Source organism: Paroedura picta, chromosome 1, assembly GCF_049243985.1.
Source record: "Paroedura picta isolate Pp20150507F chromosome 1, Ppicta_v3.0, whole genome shotgun sequence".
In the NCBI taxonomy this organism is placed as follows: Eukaryota; Metazoa; Chordata; class Lepidosauria; order Squamata; family Gekkonidae; genus Paroedura; species Paroedura picta.
Genome location: NC_135369.1, coordinates 18,890,000 through 18,907,863, shown reverse-complemented (window position 1 = coordinate 18,907,863; position 17,864 = coordinate 18,890,000). Strand labels below are relative to the sequence as shown.

Below are 17,864 nucleotides of genomic sequence, written 5' to 3'. Positions count from 1 at the left end.
CACCATATCTGTTCTATTTAAACTTCTGGTAAGGCCTAGGAGGAGGAGCTGGTCTCATGGCTTAAGTGCCACTCAGGGCAGCTGTCCCGCCTCTAAGTGCCTCCTCCTCCAACCAGCTTGCTTGTGTGTCCAGCAGCCAACCAATCGCCTTCCTTCCCCTACCCCTGACCACCCCCTCCTCTTTCCACTTCCCTCTGTGGCTGCAGATCCCTGCTGCATAAGAGCTGCCCCTGCCGGTGAGTTCCCTGCCCAGGGGCCTGCAGCCTTTCCAGGTCCTGGGGGGAGGGAGAGGCATCTGGAGAATTCTTCCACCCCACCCCAATCTAGTGCCCATTGTATTCCTGAATGCAACGGGCTTTGTCCCTAGTGATAAATAATGTACATCCATTGTTCTTCAAAGCCTTCAAGTCTGCCTTCTCCTTACTTGGAATAAGCCTCCTCCTGGTTTCTTACTTCTCCCCACTCCAAAAAAAAACATGAGCCATAAAGTTTGCAAAACTAACTGTTATTCTGAGAGATTAAGTTGCATCATACCCACAATCCATTTCCGACCAAGGAGGCCCAAGTGCAGCCAAGCTGTCTGTTTGATCAGCTTTCCCAAGAGGTAGAAGGACCCTCAACACACAGCGAGCCATCCCAGAAGCTTTCAGCTTTCTCTTGTGAAGGAACAACTCCACAATTTAATCTTGGGGAAGGGGTCAAAGCAAGCTGCAGGGGCACTAAGCATTTCCTCCTACATGGGGTAGAAGGCTGCAGAAAAGGGATTAAAAACTATACATCCCTCTCCCATACCACCTTGCTGTTTCCCACAATTGAAAGGACCCCACAGAGCTGAAGCAGGTACAGATATCATGCAGCATGCCTTATCGTTACTTCAGTGACGCATACAGCAGAGTCAAAAAGCAGCACAGGAAGAAACCATGGTCCTAATCCAATTTGCCTGGCTACTAATTCCAAGGAAAAGCACCTGTGAGCTGTAGCCAAGGAACTTTCCATCACCTCATTTGACCGCAAGAACGTCCATTCGCTCACCGTGTTCGGTCACAAAAATGGAGGCAATTCCTATCTCGTATAAGCCAGGAGGCTTTTCTGCCCAACTTCAGGCCCTTTCCCTCCACCCCCATTTGCAGATGGCACATCTAAAGCTTCAACGATAGGTTGGGCCAGGAGAAATGCCTTTTAAACTTCTAGTCTCTGGCTGTGCTGCAAGAGATGACAAATTTTGCTACCATGGCCTTCTCCTGACCCCATACCAAAAGACCAAGTGTGCTGTTTCTAACATATACTGTAGTAAACCGGATTCCTCCAAATACATTAAAACCAACCACACAAAAAAGGAATGCAAAATTTAAAAGCCCAATTAATAATATTGCAGCTAGCAGAAGGGCTCTAGACCAGAACTGTAGAACAGCATAGAATCTGAGGCCAAGAAGGCAGCTGATGTTCATAAAGCTTATTTTAAGATCCTGGCCTGGCACTGGCATGAATGGCCCCATCTATGATCCCTCAAGTTTAAGACCCCGAATGGCATAACTGTGCTGCCCATAAGAACGGTTAAGAAACACTAGGGGGGAAAGGGAAGGTGTCCACAAAGACCAGGTCAGGAAAAGTGATTTCAAAGTGTAAAGGCTGGTCTTTAACATGTGCCTCTTCTACTCAAAAGTGGACATGCACCATCGTTGCCTTAAAACTGGTTGGTTGACAAAAGCAAGTCTCTTTCCGGTATTAAAACAAACGTATTTTTACCTCTGCTTTTTAACCAACCCATTCATTCCCTCTTCAAAGTGAAGATGTTTTCTAAACTCCTGTGCTCAGTCTTCAGTGAAGCATCCCTTCCCAACCTTCATGAAGGATTTCCTTCTTTAAAAATTGCACCCATGTGTTGTAAAAGTTAATAAGAAACCACTACCTACCCATGGAAGGAGGCAGCAATGATGTACGATGTATGAAGGGTTCTTTCTCCATTAGGTGAGAACCACCAACTATATCAAGGCTCCCTAAAACCTGCCCTTGAATGTCAATTAAAAGCTGTCATCAAAGGCCAGCTCGATCCATGTTACTCGAGAGGGCCATGGCTACAATCACCTCATCAACAGTGCCCAAGTGACCCCCTGACATATCAGGGCCCAGACCAGCACAGGGAAAGAGCCCTGAGTAGAACTTGGCATTCCCTACTAATACCCATCACCCAAGAAGCAATCCAAAATATCTACTACATCCATTGTTAAAGCAGCCTCTCCCTTCAGAACAATCACCAAGGGCTTCCACGCGAAACAGCAGAGGAGTGCCGATCCAGTCAGGCATTCTGAGAAGAACTCAAATCCGGTTTTGAAGGTCAGCGGTGTGGTCAGAGAGGCGGAGATCGATTTCAACCAAATCGTGTCCCCCGAACAGCTCAGTGCTGCCGGCCAAACATCTCCTGCGAGGCATAGGTCATGTAGAGGAAGCCGTCTTCATCTTTGTAAGTGGAGTACACTTCAGACATGGTGGCTGACATGTTAACCATGCTACGGTTATTGTCAGCCAGGAAGTAGAAGGCTTGGGTAGGCCCAATGGACATTCTGTTTCTGAGGGAAGAGATTAAGAAATATTGTATCTTGTGCGGTGAGAGCCCATTGTTTTAATTCTGTAACATGTCTGGAGCTCCAGGGGAAAAGGCAAAGTCTATAAAATGGGTGGGTTGAACTGTGGCTCTCCAGATGTCTGTGAACTACAATTCCCATGAGCCCCTTCAAACATGGTGTTGGCAAGGGCTCAGGGGAATTGTAATCCATGGACATCTGGAGAGCGACAGTTTGGCCACATCGCTATAAAACAAGGCTTATGATCATACCAATTCTCTCACCACCACCCCTCCATGAAAACAGACTCTTAAATCCTGCTAATCCCGCTAACTGCAGCTTAAACCAGGCTTCAAACACTGTGAAAATACTCACGGCATATCAGGGGCTTAGCCCCCTTGGTTCTACAACCTGCTAGGGCTCTCTGGACATCCATTTCACCAGAATTAAATCGCAATGTCCAAGTAAATGCAATCTCCCCAAAACAAAGTGCAGATATATGCACTATTTGCAGATATATGCACCAGCCTGTCATGCAACAATCCCACATGGCAGGCTGGTTTCTGTTCATAATAGGATGAGGGAGATCTGCAGTTCAGGGGAATAGCAGCTTGGCCAAGACCACCCAACATGGTAACTGCAGAGGAGAGATTCGAATTTCACCTAAGATGCCCATACCTGGTGAGCCCAAGCTAGGCTGATCTTGCTGGATCTTGGAAGCAAAGCTGGCCAGGTAAGTATTTGGATGGGAGACCATCAAGGAATTTCAGCAGCATGACACAAAACCAGGCCATGGCAAACCACCTCTGAACATCCCTTGCCTTGAAAGGCCTACAGGGTGTGACTTGACAGCAACACCCCCCCCCCTGCAATATTTGGGCCTTTCTCAAGCTTTTTACTGTTGAGAAACCCCTGAAACGTTTCTCAGGCTTTGAGAAGTCCCAGAAGTGGGGCGATCATGCAGATTATGGTTGGGAAGCATAGGCGTGTACAAGCCTAGCCAGGGACCCTCCAGGCCCATCATTAGCCATTTTGGGAGGGAAGGAGGAGGTCAACAGACCACAGGTGGTCATTTAACCTGATAAATGTTTAATAAATTTAAAGTATATATATAATTTTATTATTTATTTATTAGATTTTTAGTCCCCCCACATATTTTGGAAAACCTTCCAGGGCAACCAAGAAACCCCAGGTTTTCACAAAAGTCCTGCTGAGAAAGCCTTTGGGCATCTCAGGTCCAAGTCAAATTATGACAATGCAGTAAGCCACTTGCTAGCTTAGTGTAGTGATTAGGAGCACTGACTTCTAATCTGGAGGGTCTTGATTCCCCGCTTCTCCCCCACATGCAACCAGCTGGGTGACCTTGGGTTCGCCATAGCACTGATAAAGCTGTTCTGACTGAGCTGGAATATCAGGGCTCTCTCAGCCTCACCCACCTCACAGGGTGTCTGTTGTGGGGAGAGGAAAGGGAAGGCAAATATAAGCCACTCTGAGGCTCCTTCTGGTAGAGAAAAGCGGCCTAAAAGAACCAACTCTTCTTCTTCAGTAATATCAGAGCTCTCTCAGCCTCACCTCCCTCACAGGGTGTCTGTTGTGGGGAGAGGAAGGGAAGACGACTGTAAGCTGTTTTGAGACTCCTTCAGGTAGAGAAAAGCGGCATATAAGAACCAACTCTTCTTCTTCTTCTTCAGTAATATCAGAGCTCTCTCAGCCTCACCTCCCTCACAAGGTGTCTGTTGTGGGGAGAGGAAGGGAAGGCGAATGTCAGCTGCTTTGAGACTCCTGGTTGAGAAAAGCGGCATATGAGAACCAACTCTTCATCAGTAATATCAGGGTTCTTTCAGCCTCAGCTCCCCCACAGGGTGTCTGTTGTGAAAAGGCGAAAGGGAAGGGGATCACTTTGAGCCTCCTTCTGGTAGAGAAAAGCGGCATATAAGAACCAACTCCTCCTCTTCCTCCTAGTGTTTTGCAAAGGAAGGGGAGGTCTTGAGGGCACTGCTGTGGACTTGCTGAATCCCAGAAAAAGGAAAAGTGAACCAAGAGGATTTCTCACCAAAACAAGAAGCTTAGGTTTATAGTCAACTTTGTACTAAATGAGTGGTGACATTGGAGGAAAGCAAAAGTCAAAATAATAGGGATGATCTAAAAGCACCATCCCGGCAGATCAGAATTCATGCCACAGAAAAAGCGATCTTACCGGATAATTGAGACAAACTGGCCCATAGTAAGGTCTTCTGGAACAAGAAATTTCACCTTGTTCATGACCGGCAATATTTTCTCCTTGGGATAGCGCTCCAGGATCACCTATAAAATAGAAAGAATCATGGAGCTCCCTTGCTAAGGGCAATGATCCAAACTCACCCCAAATGTTGGCTCCAGCACTAGAGCATCACATGCCTCTAAGATGCTCAAGCAAGCAGAGAATGGGAAAAGCCCTGTTTGCCCCCACCAGGGCTCACAGGTGCATTGTTTGCAGAGACAGCATCACTTAGGCCCTTCCCGTAGCCAGCAACCATCTTCCTAGATTTACTTGGCCCTGTGTCTGTACCAGTTACTTACAACTACTCAACTTTAGGAAACAGCACAAGGCACAAACAATGAGTGTGCAAGGAAAGCCATCAAGCTTGTGGGCAGATTTTTCAGTGCCCATCCCTACCTACAATGTATTCTGAACTGTCAGTAATTTTTAACCAGGCCCTGAAAAAATATTTTTTCATTTAATTATAACTCCAGCACTCTGATGGAAAGTCTTATACTTGTTTTTGCCTCTCTTCCACATACAATCTCAAGGACACAATAAGCCCTAGTAGTTTGGATGGAATCAATATTAAGACCAGGATTTTAACTTTTAATATAGCATCTCTTATGTACTTTTATCCACATCGACATAAACTCAGTCTTATTAAATGATGTATTTAATTAACAAAAGCTTTAGGCGAAACACATAGGGAATTTTTGGAGACTGGGTAATAAAATATTTTTATCTGATTTTGAACCATGGCCTTGGCCACCATATTCATTATCCCAACCTGGCAGCCCTGTACTGAACGCCAGACCCAGTAGTGTGGTGAAGAACCTGCAAGAACTTGCAGGGGGCACCTCATCCCCCCTCCCATCTCTCCTTCCCTACACTACGTCCTCTTTCCTTCCTCCAGAAAAATCTCCATCTTCCCCCCTTCCCCTGCTTCCTTCTTCCCAACCACAAACCTGCTTTTTACTTGCGTCTTCAACTTAAGCTACCTTTATTGTTTGCTTCATTTATGCTTCACTTTTGTCCATAATGGAGACCCAGGGCAACTAACATACTTCTCCTCTCCTCTATTGCATCCTCACAACAGTCCTGTGAGGTAAAAAGGTAAAGGTATCCCCTGTGCAAGCACCAGGTCATGTCTGACCCTTGGGGTGACACCCTCTAGCGTTTTCATGGCAGACTCAATACGGGGTGGTTTGTCAGTGCCTTCCCCAGTCATTACCGTTTACCCCCCCCCCAGCAAGCTGGGTACTCATTTTACCGACCTCGGAAGGATGGAAGGCTGTGTCAACCTTGAGCTGGCTGCTGGGATTGAACTCCCAGCCTCATGGGCAGAGCTTTCAGACTGCATGTCTGCTGCCTTACCACTCTGCGCCACAAGAGTAGGTTACACTAAAAATGTGTCATCAGCCCATAGGGTCTTCAGCTGTGGATACAGCAATTCCTGAAGATTTGGGGGCAGAGCCTGCGGATGATGAGGCATGGATGCCTCAACAATGTATAAGGCCATACAGACCAACGCGCAAGGCAGCCAATTTCTCCAGGGGAATTTACCTTTATAAGCTCAAAGCTAGTTGTGATTCCAAAAGCCAATCCTATGGCCACTGTCAGTCAGCTTTCAGAGCAGGGATTCAAACTTGGATCTCCCAAGTTTGTAACCACTACAGCACACTGGTGAGGTACAGCTGAACAGCAGCAGAGAACCCACATTGGGTGAATAATGAAACTGGTGAGGTATCTAGTCACCCAATGGTCCTGCCATTTTGGGAAAGAGCCCTACCTCCTCCTGGTAGATGCCAAATAGCAATTTCAGATCCCCTCCCCTTTACAAACTTTGGGCATTTTCGTAGGGAAAACCCCCTGTCTGCTCAAAGCTCCAAAATCTAAATTTAAGCATCCACAGGTTTGGCCATGTTGAAAATTAGATACATTGAATATAGCAGTTCCTCAAGACAGGGAACTACTGGTAAGGTGACCAGATTGTCACACTTTTAGAGGGACATCTGGGGGTACCTGGCAAATTGTACTTATGTTGCAATTAAAAATATATACTGTATATTACAATACTATTTTTGTGTTGTATGCGTCCTATGAAACTTTTTATTGCTCCATATAGACCAAATTTTCAATCAAGAACCCTCCCCAGTCAGTGGGGTCCTGATTTACCAATGTTAAAATCTGGTCGCCTTAGGTTAGAAATTTAGATGCACCATAGATCTTCTATGAACTGAGATGGGGACTCCCCCCCCCTTCTCCATGCACACAGTTTAAGTAGAATAACTTAAAAGTTCCATTTAATACCTGGGTTAATAGAGCCATTAAAAAGTTCCTACCAAGACACTTAACAGAGCAGGATCTCTATCCGACACCCCCCCAGGCCATAGTATTACTCACCCAGGCCCATGCACAGGATTGTTAAGGTTAGGGGTTTACAACACACTTCAGAACTTTTTAATTAGTTCTTTCGCACTTTGTCTTGAATTTTTAAATCTTTTCTCATACCGTTGTTAATAAGTTTTCATTGATTCAATGAGTTGCGTTTTGTATTCCTTTGTTTAATTTTTTTTGGGGGGGGGGGTTGTATGGCCCGGTACTCACCACTACTAAGTGGAATACCCCCAAATCTACATACCGGTCTTTTGTTGGGAAACTTTACGCGAATAGAAGCCACTTCACTCTTCCTGCAAGCTGTAACAGAAAAAGGAAAGCCCCAATCAGAAACAGAAGAAGACTCATCTTCCAAGCTACTTTTCTCTTAACAAGCAAGAAAGGCCACAAACCATATTAGGGCCCCCACCCCACAATTTGCTGCACTTTCGCTCACCAGCAGGGAGCGCTCCTAACTGGAAAAGGCCCTTTAGCAATATAAAGTTTTAATCCAGGGGCACCTTTAAGATCCACAAAGGTGGTTCAAACCAACACAGCTACTTGCCTGAATATAAAGTTAGGAGAGTTTACATGAGCAAATAGAGCAATACTTACCAAAGGATTTTCTGTGTTTGAATGGAGGACGCGGGTCCATCATAGGCAGGAGAGTGGAGATGAAAGAAGCCCTTTTGTTTGCAGAGAATAGGAAGTAACAAGCCCTCAGTATATCTTCACTAACAAACTGACTGCTGCTTCAATAATGCAAGTCCTTCCTAAGTGGCATTGAGAGGAGGTGGTGATCTCAAATTCAGGACTGCCAAGTCGTGTTTCTGGTGGGTGGAGGCAGAGCAGAAATGGGGAAGGGGACCACCAGCTTCATTTTATAGCCCTCCATTCAAATGATTGGCATGAGCATTCACACCTGGTATAGACAAGCCTTTCTTCACAATTAACTCTTGGAACTCATTGCCTCAATTGATAAGGATGGGTGCTAACAAACCCTTTCAGAGGCTGTTGGCTGTGAAAAAGGGCATCTCTACATGCCTTTTTGAGCTTGTTTCCAGGATAGTAACCAGGAGGTCCTTGGTTTGAACTGTCCCGAGACTTGACTCCTTAGGTGACCTTAGTCAAGCTGTTTGCTAATCAACTCTGCAATATGGGACTACTAATGCTGGCTACTTCACAGGGGTGTTGTGAGAATGACACAAAAGTATAATGGCATGGGAAGCACTCTGAACATTCCAAAACGCTGCATAAATGCTAAAGTGGCAAAGGAAGAGGAGACTGTGCTAGAGAAGATGGCTATTGCCTTCTGATTCAGAAAATGTAGGCTCCTGTGGAGGTTAGATGTATTGAGGGCTGAGGAACTTCCATAGCTAGAGGCACTATACCTAGAATGCCAGATAGACACTTTTCATACCATGGAAGGAGAACAAATTTTGATTACAATGGTACCTTTAATACCAACAAATTTTTATTCTAGTTATAAGCTTCTGTGCATAACAACCATATATATAAGGACAAAACCAGTCATGGATTAGTACACAGCAGTATGAATTTGTTTACCAGATGCACAGGACTTGTAAACATCTCCATTCGGCTGTGTACTAATCCATGACTGACTTTCTCCTTATATGTGCGGCCTGGTGATTTCCGTTTCATTGTCTGAGGAAATGTGTCATGTACAAGAAAGCTTACAACTTGAACAAAACTTTGTTGGACTTAAAGGTATCATTGGACTCAAACTTTATTCTGCTACTTCAGGCCAACAGAGTTACCTCCTTGAATCTATGTAGAAAGGAATCCCTCTGGACAGTTGTGTACTATCTGAGAACCGGGAGGGATACAAATGTATTAAACAAATAATTGTGATCTTGGTTAGCCGTTCTGCCAATGTAGCACAGAGGTTGGAAGATCTCGGAGTCTCAGGTTCGAATCCTCATTTAACTATGAAAGCTGGCTGGGCAATCTTGGATCAGCCTCTCTTAGTCTAGCCTACCTCAAAGAGTTGTTGTGAGGATACAATTAATAGTATTTATTTATTTAACTTATAATTTGAATGATGCCGCAAGTTTCCATGGGTCCTCATTGAGAAGAAATATGGGTATATGAAGGGCAGGTCTTCTGAGGGCCGGTTGAGGAGGGGGGAAAAATGCCGTCCCTTTAAAAGAGACTTGCAGCATGTTATTTCCCAGGTGATATTACTTGCCTTCATGGGAAGCTTCAGCTGGCCATTTACACATATTAAGCCCCGATTAAAGGGACAGGACATTTTTCTCTAGGTCTGTTGGCAACCATATCCCGTCCCATTCATCCCCCCCCCCCCCCCGGACTGTCTAAGGTTGGAGGCTCCCTCCTTTACATGACCTCATTTTGGGATTCTTTCTATGGGACCGGGAACATTTTAATCTTCGATTCAGCCCTTGGAGCTACGCATTGGGGTATGCCAATCAAGGCCTTCTGATTCGGACACACACAGGTAAAAATACATGTTTAGAATAAGGTGACCGGATTGCCCCACTTTTGGAGGGACATCTGGATGTGCCTGGCATATTGTACTCATATTGAAATAAAAAAAAACATATACTACAATAATACTATTTTTGCATTCTATGAAACTTTTTGTTGCTCCATATAGACCAAATATGGTCTATATGGTCAATGATGTCCCGCTTTACCAATGTTAAAAGTCTAATCACCTTAATTTACAAAGCGGAGCAATGGAAGCGTGGCGCGCCGAGGCCGGCCGCCTTATTAGCTCGCTCGCTCTTGGGCGAGAACTTTTGTCGCGCTTGAAGAATGTTTTGTTTTCTTTCGTTGGAGCCAATCAGAGACCGGGAAGGGGGGGCGAGGGAGCGAGAACCTGTCTCCACGTGACTCTTTCAAACCCGTCCCCTTTGTCTGAGCTCCGCTTTCCTCCTCGGCCCGGCGGAGAAGCGGCGAAGTCGCGGGTCGGAGCGCGCCTCCTCCGTGCCGGCAACGCGGGTCTCTCTTGGCGGCGACTCCTCCGAGGCGCATGCAGCCGCCCCTCTGCCGGCGGCCGGAGGCGGGCGGCGCGGACCCCCAGCCCGGGGGGAGCGTGGCCATGGCCCGCCGAGCCGTGCCTCCCTCGCTGTGGTCGGGCCACGAGCGGCTGCGCATCGGGGAGCGGCTCCAGGCCAGCCTGGCGGGGCTTTTGGAGCTGGATCTGCTGCGCGAGACGCAGAGGGAGGCGGTGCAGCGCGCTCTGCAGCGCGGCCGGAGGGATGGAGAGCGGCAACAGGTGAGGCCGGCGCGGGCGGGCGGGCGGGAGGAGGCGCTTCCCAGGCCGGCTGGGCTGGCGCGCACGGCCGCCAAAGCGCGCTGGAGGGGCGGTCGCCGACCAGGGCGCATAGAGGGCCCCGGGAGGAAGACCGTGGGGGGGACTGGGCTTGTGCCCACGGGCCCAAGAAAGGACTCCGGGCCCCCTTAGACTAAGGTGACCGGATTTTAACATGGGTAAAGCGGGACACCATTGACCCGGGGGGGGGGGGGGTGTCTTGATTTAAAATGTGCTCTATATGGAGCAACAAAAAGTCTCATAGAATGCAAACATAGTAATATATATATATATATATAAAAATTTCAACATAAGTGCAATTTGCCAGGTACCCCCAGATGTCCCTCCGAAAGTGGGACAATCTGGTCACCTTACCTTAGACACACATTGGTGAACGCACTTTCTGGCCACTTCAGAAGTAGATTTTCCTGTTTCGCGCAGGAAAATCCAGACGTAGAAACGCATTGAAGGTAATGGGCCAAGAACTCATTGCATTGAGTCTCATTGCGACAGGCAGGCAGATGACTGTTCAGGAGGTCTCCGGGTGGTATCCTGGCTTCGGTTGCATTGAAAGCACTTCAACGGCTCCTGGGGGATTCTCACCTTTTGAATCCCGTGTGCCAAGCAAGACTGAGGTGATCCCACCCTTAGCTGAAAAGTATGGTGGGGGTGGTTAGTTAGGATTTATAAGACCGAGATTCAGGTCCCCATTCTGCCCATGGAAGCTTGCTGGGTGACCTGGAGTACTCTCAGCCTAACCTACCTCACAGGGTTGTTGTAAGGGTAAAGTGGCAAGTTGTGGATGCAGGGGAGCTATTGGGGAAAAAGTGGGGCATCAGTGGAGTTAATAGAGAGTGATTTTTCACAGTGGGCTGATGTTCAATCCCAAGTGACCTCTGATATAGGAAAATTTGTGCTGGAATGAGTTTTGTGGTAAAGGGAGACGATTCCAGATGTTGTTATGAGTTGGGGAGGGTGCCTTGCAGCATAAGAAGCCTGAAAACAGTCCCTGTCCCAGGAACACTATAATCTCATTGGGGTGGTGGGGTGCTTGCGGCATGGCGGTTAGGAAGGGGGGGGGGAGAGATGAAGGTAAATAGGAGAAAGTGTTGAAGAAGCAGAACAAAGTTTAAGCCCAGATGGCATCTTTAAGACCAACAAAGTTGTAATCGATGCATACGCTTTTGTGTGCATGTACGCTTCCTCAGCTACAAGATGGTCTCACTGCTTCTGAACAAAATTGGAGTCCTGTGGCACCTTTAAGACCAACAAAGTTTAATTAAAGGAATGCAATTTCATTCTAAATTTGTTCCACTACCCACTTGAATCTAACTGTATCTGAGGAAGTGTGCCTGCTTTTGAAAGTGAATAAAACCCTGTTGGTCTTAAAAGGTGCCAATGGACTCAAAACTTTGTTCAGAAAGAAAGTGTGTTCATTTGAGAACTTTTGCTAGGATGTGACAGATAAACCATGGGAATGGTAGACTAATAGACGCCTGTCCTTGATTCAGCAAGGCTCTTGCTTATGTTTTGAAACAAGCGGAATCTCTGAATGCAGGAGAGTCAAGACTCAACGGTTAGAAGATCCTGGGTATGCATTCTTAACTGAGAAATATAAAATGAAGCAGTGGACGGTGAGGAAGCCTGAGAGGGAAAAAACCCACAACTGATCTTAATAGACCACGCAAGATTGAAAAAAGTGAATCCCAGGTTTGAAGTGTTCAGATGGGTTTGTGTATACCCATAAGTGAACTGGCTGTGGGTAGTCAGAAATGGGAAAGGAAAGAGCTTTAGAGTAAGGTGACCAGATTTTTAACATAAGTACAATTTGCCAGGTACCCCTTGATGTCCCTCCAAAAGTTGGACAATGTGGTCACCTTATTTTAGAGGGGATTTCAAGAGAGAACGGGGAGAGGCTCAGTGGGGTGCATCATTCCCCCTGGAGCGATAGGATCTCGGGACTGAAGCCAAGAAGAAAAGCCACTCGGGTGCTACAGAGGGAATGTAAGTGGTGGATCGTGGAGGCTACATACCAGAAGGATGATGTAGCGGGGAAGGGGGGGGTTGGAAAGAGGGGATTTGTCTATAAAAAAATTGGGAGTTAGTTTGGAGGTAGTGAGGTCTGGTTTGTAGCACTGGGGCATTTTGAGCACCTGAGTGAGGAAGGGCTGGGATTAAAGCTAGGAAGAGGAGACAGGTGTTTGGAGTGGGGAGGGGAAGAGGCTGTGTATGCCAACGTGGCAGATGGGTAATTAATGTGCGAGACAAGCTTTGGAGAGGGGGGCAGACAGTGTGGGATTCAGGCTTTTCTGAGCATTGCTGTGTCAGAGGGACAGAGAAGGGGGGAGAAATGGTGGGTCTGCTGAGCCAGTTCACAGGGAGAAATGATTATTCCATTGAATCCACGCAAGCGTATGGCATTCCTGATTCATCTGGAATAGCTCCCGCCCCCTAGCTTCTGCATGGCAGTCTGAAATAAGCAGGCTCCTAAAAAATTGGAAGAAATTGGTCCTGGACAACAGTCTTAGAGGTGCACCCTTGGAGTCGGTTTGGGTTGCCTTGGTTAGCAGTGCAGTGTCTCAGGGGCAGCTGGGCTAGCTTAGGAAAGAGCTTGTCCCAGTCACTAACTGCCTGACAAAGAGCCGTGTGTTCCTTGAACACTTGCAGAGATAACCAGGCATCTAGAGGCGTCTTGAAGACGAACACGTTTTATTATTCTAGTATAGAATGTCTGGAACTGCTGGAACAAACTGGGCTGCAGTCCCTGAAATCTTTTGCTAGACTAAAAACTTGTTGGCCTTTTGTATGTTCCCAGGCTCAGTAGTACGAATGCCGACTGTTGGAATACCGGTCTTGTTCTTCAAAGTTTGCTTCCCTCTGCTTCTAGGCTGCTGCCAATCGCATCAGTCGATTTGTCATGTGCATTTTCCAGCATTCGTTGGATGAAAGAGACATTGCAGGAATTTATTTGGGATTAGCCCCGGGAGAAGAAAATGGCGTTAGGAATTTGCAGACGTTTGAGTTGCATAGAATTCCTGTCACTCCGATGAAGTCTCTCTGCATTGCCCCTGTGCACAAGAAGAGGCTTAATTTGTTCTCAGCTTAGGGGTATGTAGCCCTCATGATTAGGTATTACTTGTGTGAGTTTGAGGAAATGCCTATAATCGATCCAGAGAGATCATTTTTATTACCCATCTGCTTTTTTAACCTCCTGAATCTCTTACTGTTCAGCTTTGGCCGTATCATGTTGGAAGGACATCCTCTGGCTAAATAATGTATTCTATGAGAACTTGGGATTCTGATCTATTTTGGCAGTTGTGGTTACAGAAGGAAGGAGGGGGGAGTTCTGGATAAATTAATACAGAGATTGTGGATACCCAGTGATTGCTAGTGGTCACAAAACACACAGACTCCTTTTCAACCCCACAATTAAACCTGAATCTCCCTTGGTCTTAGAGAGATACAAGGAAAAATTCTGGCCTTTTCTCACTCCAATCAAGAGGCCCCTTCCTTTTCTTTTGCTGGCTCACAAGGTGCAACCTGACACTAACAACACCACTTTCTAGCTACTTCTAGAGCATTAAAGGCAGAAATTCTGGTAAGAGCAGGCCTTAAATCTACAAAAGCCTGGAACATATTTATTTTTTCTCCCCTCCCTTTCTATTTCGTAATTTCCAGCCTGCTGAAGGCAGCTGATGAGTTCAAAAAACTCATGTTCTAATAAAAAAAGCGTTATGTAGATTGTGTTTTGTTTCAGGATTCTGTTTTTAACAAGCGCCAGGCATGACATCACAGCAGTTTAAAAGGGCACAGGGAAATGCTTTCTTGTGCTGGTTGAACTTGGGACTTTCCTGCATGCTGTCAGTGCTGAGCTATGGACCTTCTCCGGTTCTCCATGTGCCTTGAGCCAGAAGCTTTCCTCAGTCCTGTTATTTGAGCTTCTTAGAAGATGCCTCTTGCGTGCAAAACATTTGCTCTGCCACAGTGTGCCTTTGGTTCTTGAAGGGCCCCAGGATTCTTGGGGATCCACCTGAGTTCCTGCACAAGTTGATCTTTCTTCTGACCCCTGCCCTAGGGCCCGCATACCAGGCACTTATTGGATTGTTTGCATGCCAGAGTTTCTTTGGGGAATAACATCTCTTCTTTTTGTAACACTCCAATCCGCCCTAAGCGGGGAATTGGAGAAGGAAGGCACTCTGGGGGAATTCCATTGGCCTTCCGGGCTGCTGTTTGAAATGGAGGCTTATGCAGCTTTCGGCCTGGAAGGCAGAGGCCAGGTTCTTTGCCCTGTGGCTTGGCCTGGGAGCTGTGGGCGTTGGCCGGCCGGTGCCCCATGCGCAGCCAGGGAGAGCAGAGCAAAACAAAACACCTGTTGTTCGTCACGCCACACTTCCTGGTTGGCACGTCTCCTGCCTTTTACTCGGTCACGGGGGCACAAGCACCTGTCTTACACAGGCCCTGTGTTCTGCACAGTGCAGTAGAGAGAGAGGCAAGTTCTTGGAAGAGAGCATTCTTACCATTGCACCTTCCTCTTGAATATTTTGGTATTTCATCTTCAGGGACCCTGTCTCACACTTTAGAACCAACTGGGCCTCATAGTCCATGCCCATCATGGAGGATTCTGGGAAGAATTCCGCAATATGGTCTTTGATCCAGACAAGGGCTTATTGGGCCTTGCTGTCTCAAGGCAGGAGCTGTGCATAGCAAAGGAAGATCGCTCTTTCCTTCTCGCTGAGAAGCCCCTGAAGGGTTTCATTTAGCCCCCGGGTTCTCCAGAGCATATTGGGAACGCCATGGCATTACTCTAGGCATCAGGAGGTTCAGAGAGGAGACAGGTTTCCTAGTGCAAGGAAGTTGTCTTTGGGCTGTACAGCTTGTTGTACAGGCTGAGGACTGTGCGTATGTGCTTGTCGGTTGTGTTCAAAAACAGCAATTACTGCAAGCAGCTGCCTATCTGCCAGTTCCTTGTTGCAAAAGAAGACAGTTGGAGGGAGGTCTGCTGTGAACCTGGCTACTTGATGGGCAGATTTGCATGGAGTGGCTCTTGCAAAGCTGTGGAAGACTTTGCATGTTTAAAGGCCCCAGTGCACATTTTAAAAAACTACACACATGAACCTAGAAAGCCTGGGTGTCAGGGGAGAATCTGTGTTCTCCTTGACACACTAGTTCTCTATGCTGCAGGCTCGCATTTTATTATATTACTATATTTATATTATATATATTTACTTGCCTGATGGAGACCCAAAGCATATAATGTTCTCCTCTTCCTCCATTTAAGTTTAAAATGACCATGTGAGGTAGGACTAGGTTGATTTATGTCCCTAGGTCACCCAGCAAACCTCTGTGGCAGTGCGGATTCAAATCTGGGCCTCCCAGATCCTAGACTGACATTCTAACCACCATACCAGTCTTGTCTACACCACACTTGGGGAAAATATTAAGTTCTGGGATCCCTGTCTTACAATATGACATGGTACAGTCCTGGCAAAAGCTGCTGGATCAGGGGTAGCCAAACTGTGGCTCTCCAGATGTCCATGGACTAAAATCCCCATGAGTCCTTGCAGGGACATCTAGAGAGCCACAGTTTGGCCACTCTTGTGCTGGACGGTTCTGTTTGAATTGCTCAGCCCTGATGTTGTCTCCATGCCTGTGACAAGGCAGCTGTGTCATGAGTGAGGCTTTTGATGTGGTGCTTACCTGGCTGCCCAAACAAGGGAGGTATGCAGTGTAAATAAGTCAGACACAAAAGCAGAAGGCATGACTGTGTTAGGCAATATCAAAATCCATTCCATAAGTTAGGAGCTATAACGTAAGCACAACTAAAAAGAAAACGAGGAGGAGGAGGAAGAGTTGGTTTTTATAAGAATCAACTTTTCTTCTTCTTATACCCTGCTTTTCTTTACCAGAGGGAGTCTCAAAGCGGCTGACAATCGCTTTCCCTATCTCTCCCCACAACAGGCACCCTGTGAGGTAGGTGGGGCTGGGACAACCCTGATATTAGTACCTTGAGAGAACAGTAGTATCAGAGCTGTGACAAGCCCAAGGTCACCCAACTGGCTGCATGTGGAGGAGGAGAAGGGATTCAAACCCGGCTAGCCAGATTAGAAGCCACCACTCTTAACCCCTCCCTCCTCCCTCCCTTCCTCCCCAGTGGGCTCCCAAAGCGGCTTGCACTTACAGCATTCTCCTCTCCTCCATTTTATCCTTACAACAGCCCTGGGAGGTAGGTTCGACTAAAAGATTGTGACTGAACCAAGGTCACCCACCAAACTTCATAACATGGGGGGGGTGCGATCCCCCGATCTCCCAGATTCTAGTCCCAATCGTACTATGCTGGCTTTCTGTTCTGTAATGAATGGATGATAAACATTGAGTATGTAACGCACAGGGGGAAACTTGGCATCCTTCAATAACTAGACTTTTTTCTGAACCCTGGCGGGCCCTTTTCTTGTCCCCTTCCCCTCTTAAACAGCCTGCTTTTTATGGGGGCAAGTGGATGCCTGGACAGATGGTGGCTGCCATAAAGAGCTCCTCCCTGGGAGGGAGAGGCTGGTGCACACCCTTGAACCTAATCGTGTATAAACAACTTTATCTTCTACCCTGGCAAGGGCGGTGCTTCTGCGATCAGGGGAATGTAGGAGCTTAACTTTGGGGAAGGTTCCAGGTTTGTTTGTTTTTTGGGGGGGGGGGGAGTGGAAGGAGGTCCTCCCAGCAACTTGGCCTAGGAGGACTTTTGCTCTCTGTGGAGGTGGGTGGAAATGGAGACAAGGCCCATGGGGTCGCTTGTACTATCAGAGGCAGCCACTGGCCTTTTTCTCCAGGGTCTGCCCTAGCTGGCAATTGGATAGCCTGTGTGGGTGCACTGAGCATAATTGTGGCTCTCCAGGTGTCAATAGACTACTGCCATGATCCAGTGCCAGCATGGGAATTGTAGTCCATGGACATCTGGAGAACTACAGTTTGGCCATGTAGATCAGTCCTGAAGTCAAGCTGCTGCCACATCCTGCTTCTGGGAAGTTTGCAAGAAGGCAGATAAACTCAAGCCTCAGGGCTCAGTATCCGGCTTCCATCAAGGTTCCATTTAGATCTATTATATATTTACATTATTGTGACATTGAGAGACAAGTTCATGAATGGTCAGATACCTTCTGCCCTGCCTGCCCTCTAAGGAATGCAAGCCTCCCAACACCCTTGTGAAGCAGTCCCAGAGGGTAGCCATGTTAGGCTGCAGGAGCGCAGGAAGATTGAGTCTTGAGACTTCAATTCCCTAAAATCTTGTGCTCCTGGATTCAAATCTACCTGTGAAATGGGTTAAGCTGAAAGTTTGTGACTGGCACAAGATTGCCCATGAGCAAGTAAGGATTTGAACCTGGGTCTTCAGCACTCT

General features: G+C 47.1%; 2 protein-coding genes across 3 annotated transcripts in view; one reads left to right on the top strand and one right to left on the bottom strand.

Moving 5' to 3' along the window:
* Nucleotides 1-489: 489 nt before the first annotated feature.
* LOC143831637 (microtubule-associated protein 1 light chain 3 gamma-like) lies at nucleotides 490-8,050 on the bottom strand. Its single transcript, XM_077324793.1, has 4 exons — nucleotides 7,795-8,050; nucleotides 7,445-7,500; nucleotides 4,759-4,865; nucleotides 490-2,567 (listed from the first exon to the last, which is right to left on the bottom strand). Exons 1-4 carry the CDS (start codon nucleotides 7,835-7,837, stop codon nucleotides 2,396-2,398), a joined length of 378 nt encoding a protein of 125 aa, XP_077180908.1. The 5' UTR covers nucleotides 7,838-8,050; the 3' UTR covers nucleotides 490-2,395.
* A 1,532-nt stretch (nucleotides 8,051-9,582) lies between these two features.
* Nucleotides 9,583-17,864, top strand: part of LOC143831624 (uncharacterized) — a 28,017-nt gene continuing 19,735 nt past the window's right edge. Inside the window, exon 1 of one of the 2 annotated variants that reach the window (XM_077324783.1) lies at nucleotides 9,583-9,658. Coding sequence is in view for 1 of the 2 variants with exons in the window: in XM_077324774.1 (XP_077180889.1) it covers nucleotides 10,196-10,441 (246 nt within the window). In the remaining variant the exon portion in view is untranslated. Of the gene's footprint in view, nucleotides 9,659-9,955; nucleotides 10,442-17,864 lie in introns of those variants that run through there. The other variant, XM_077324774.1, reaches the window with a different exon arrangement.

What these genes read in the sequence shown, in the direction of transcription:
- LOC143831637 (XM_077324793.1), bottom strand. Translation starts at nt 7,837, where the DNA reads ATGATGGACCCGCGTCCTCCATTCAAACACAGAAAATCCTTTG. An exon ending in AGTTTCCCAACAAAAGACCG is followed by an intron (nt 4,866 to 7,444) that starts GTATGTAGATTT and finishes TCTATTTTATAG; the next exon opens with GTGATCCTGGAGCGCTATCC. An exon ending in CAGTTTGTCTCAATTATCCG is followed by an intron (nt 2,568 to 4,758) that starts GTAAGATCGCTT and finishes CTCTTCCCTCAG; the next exon opens with AAACAGAATGTCCATTGGGC.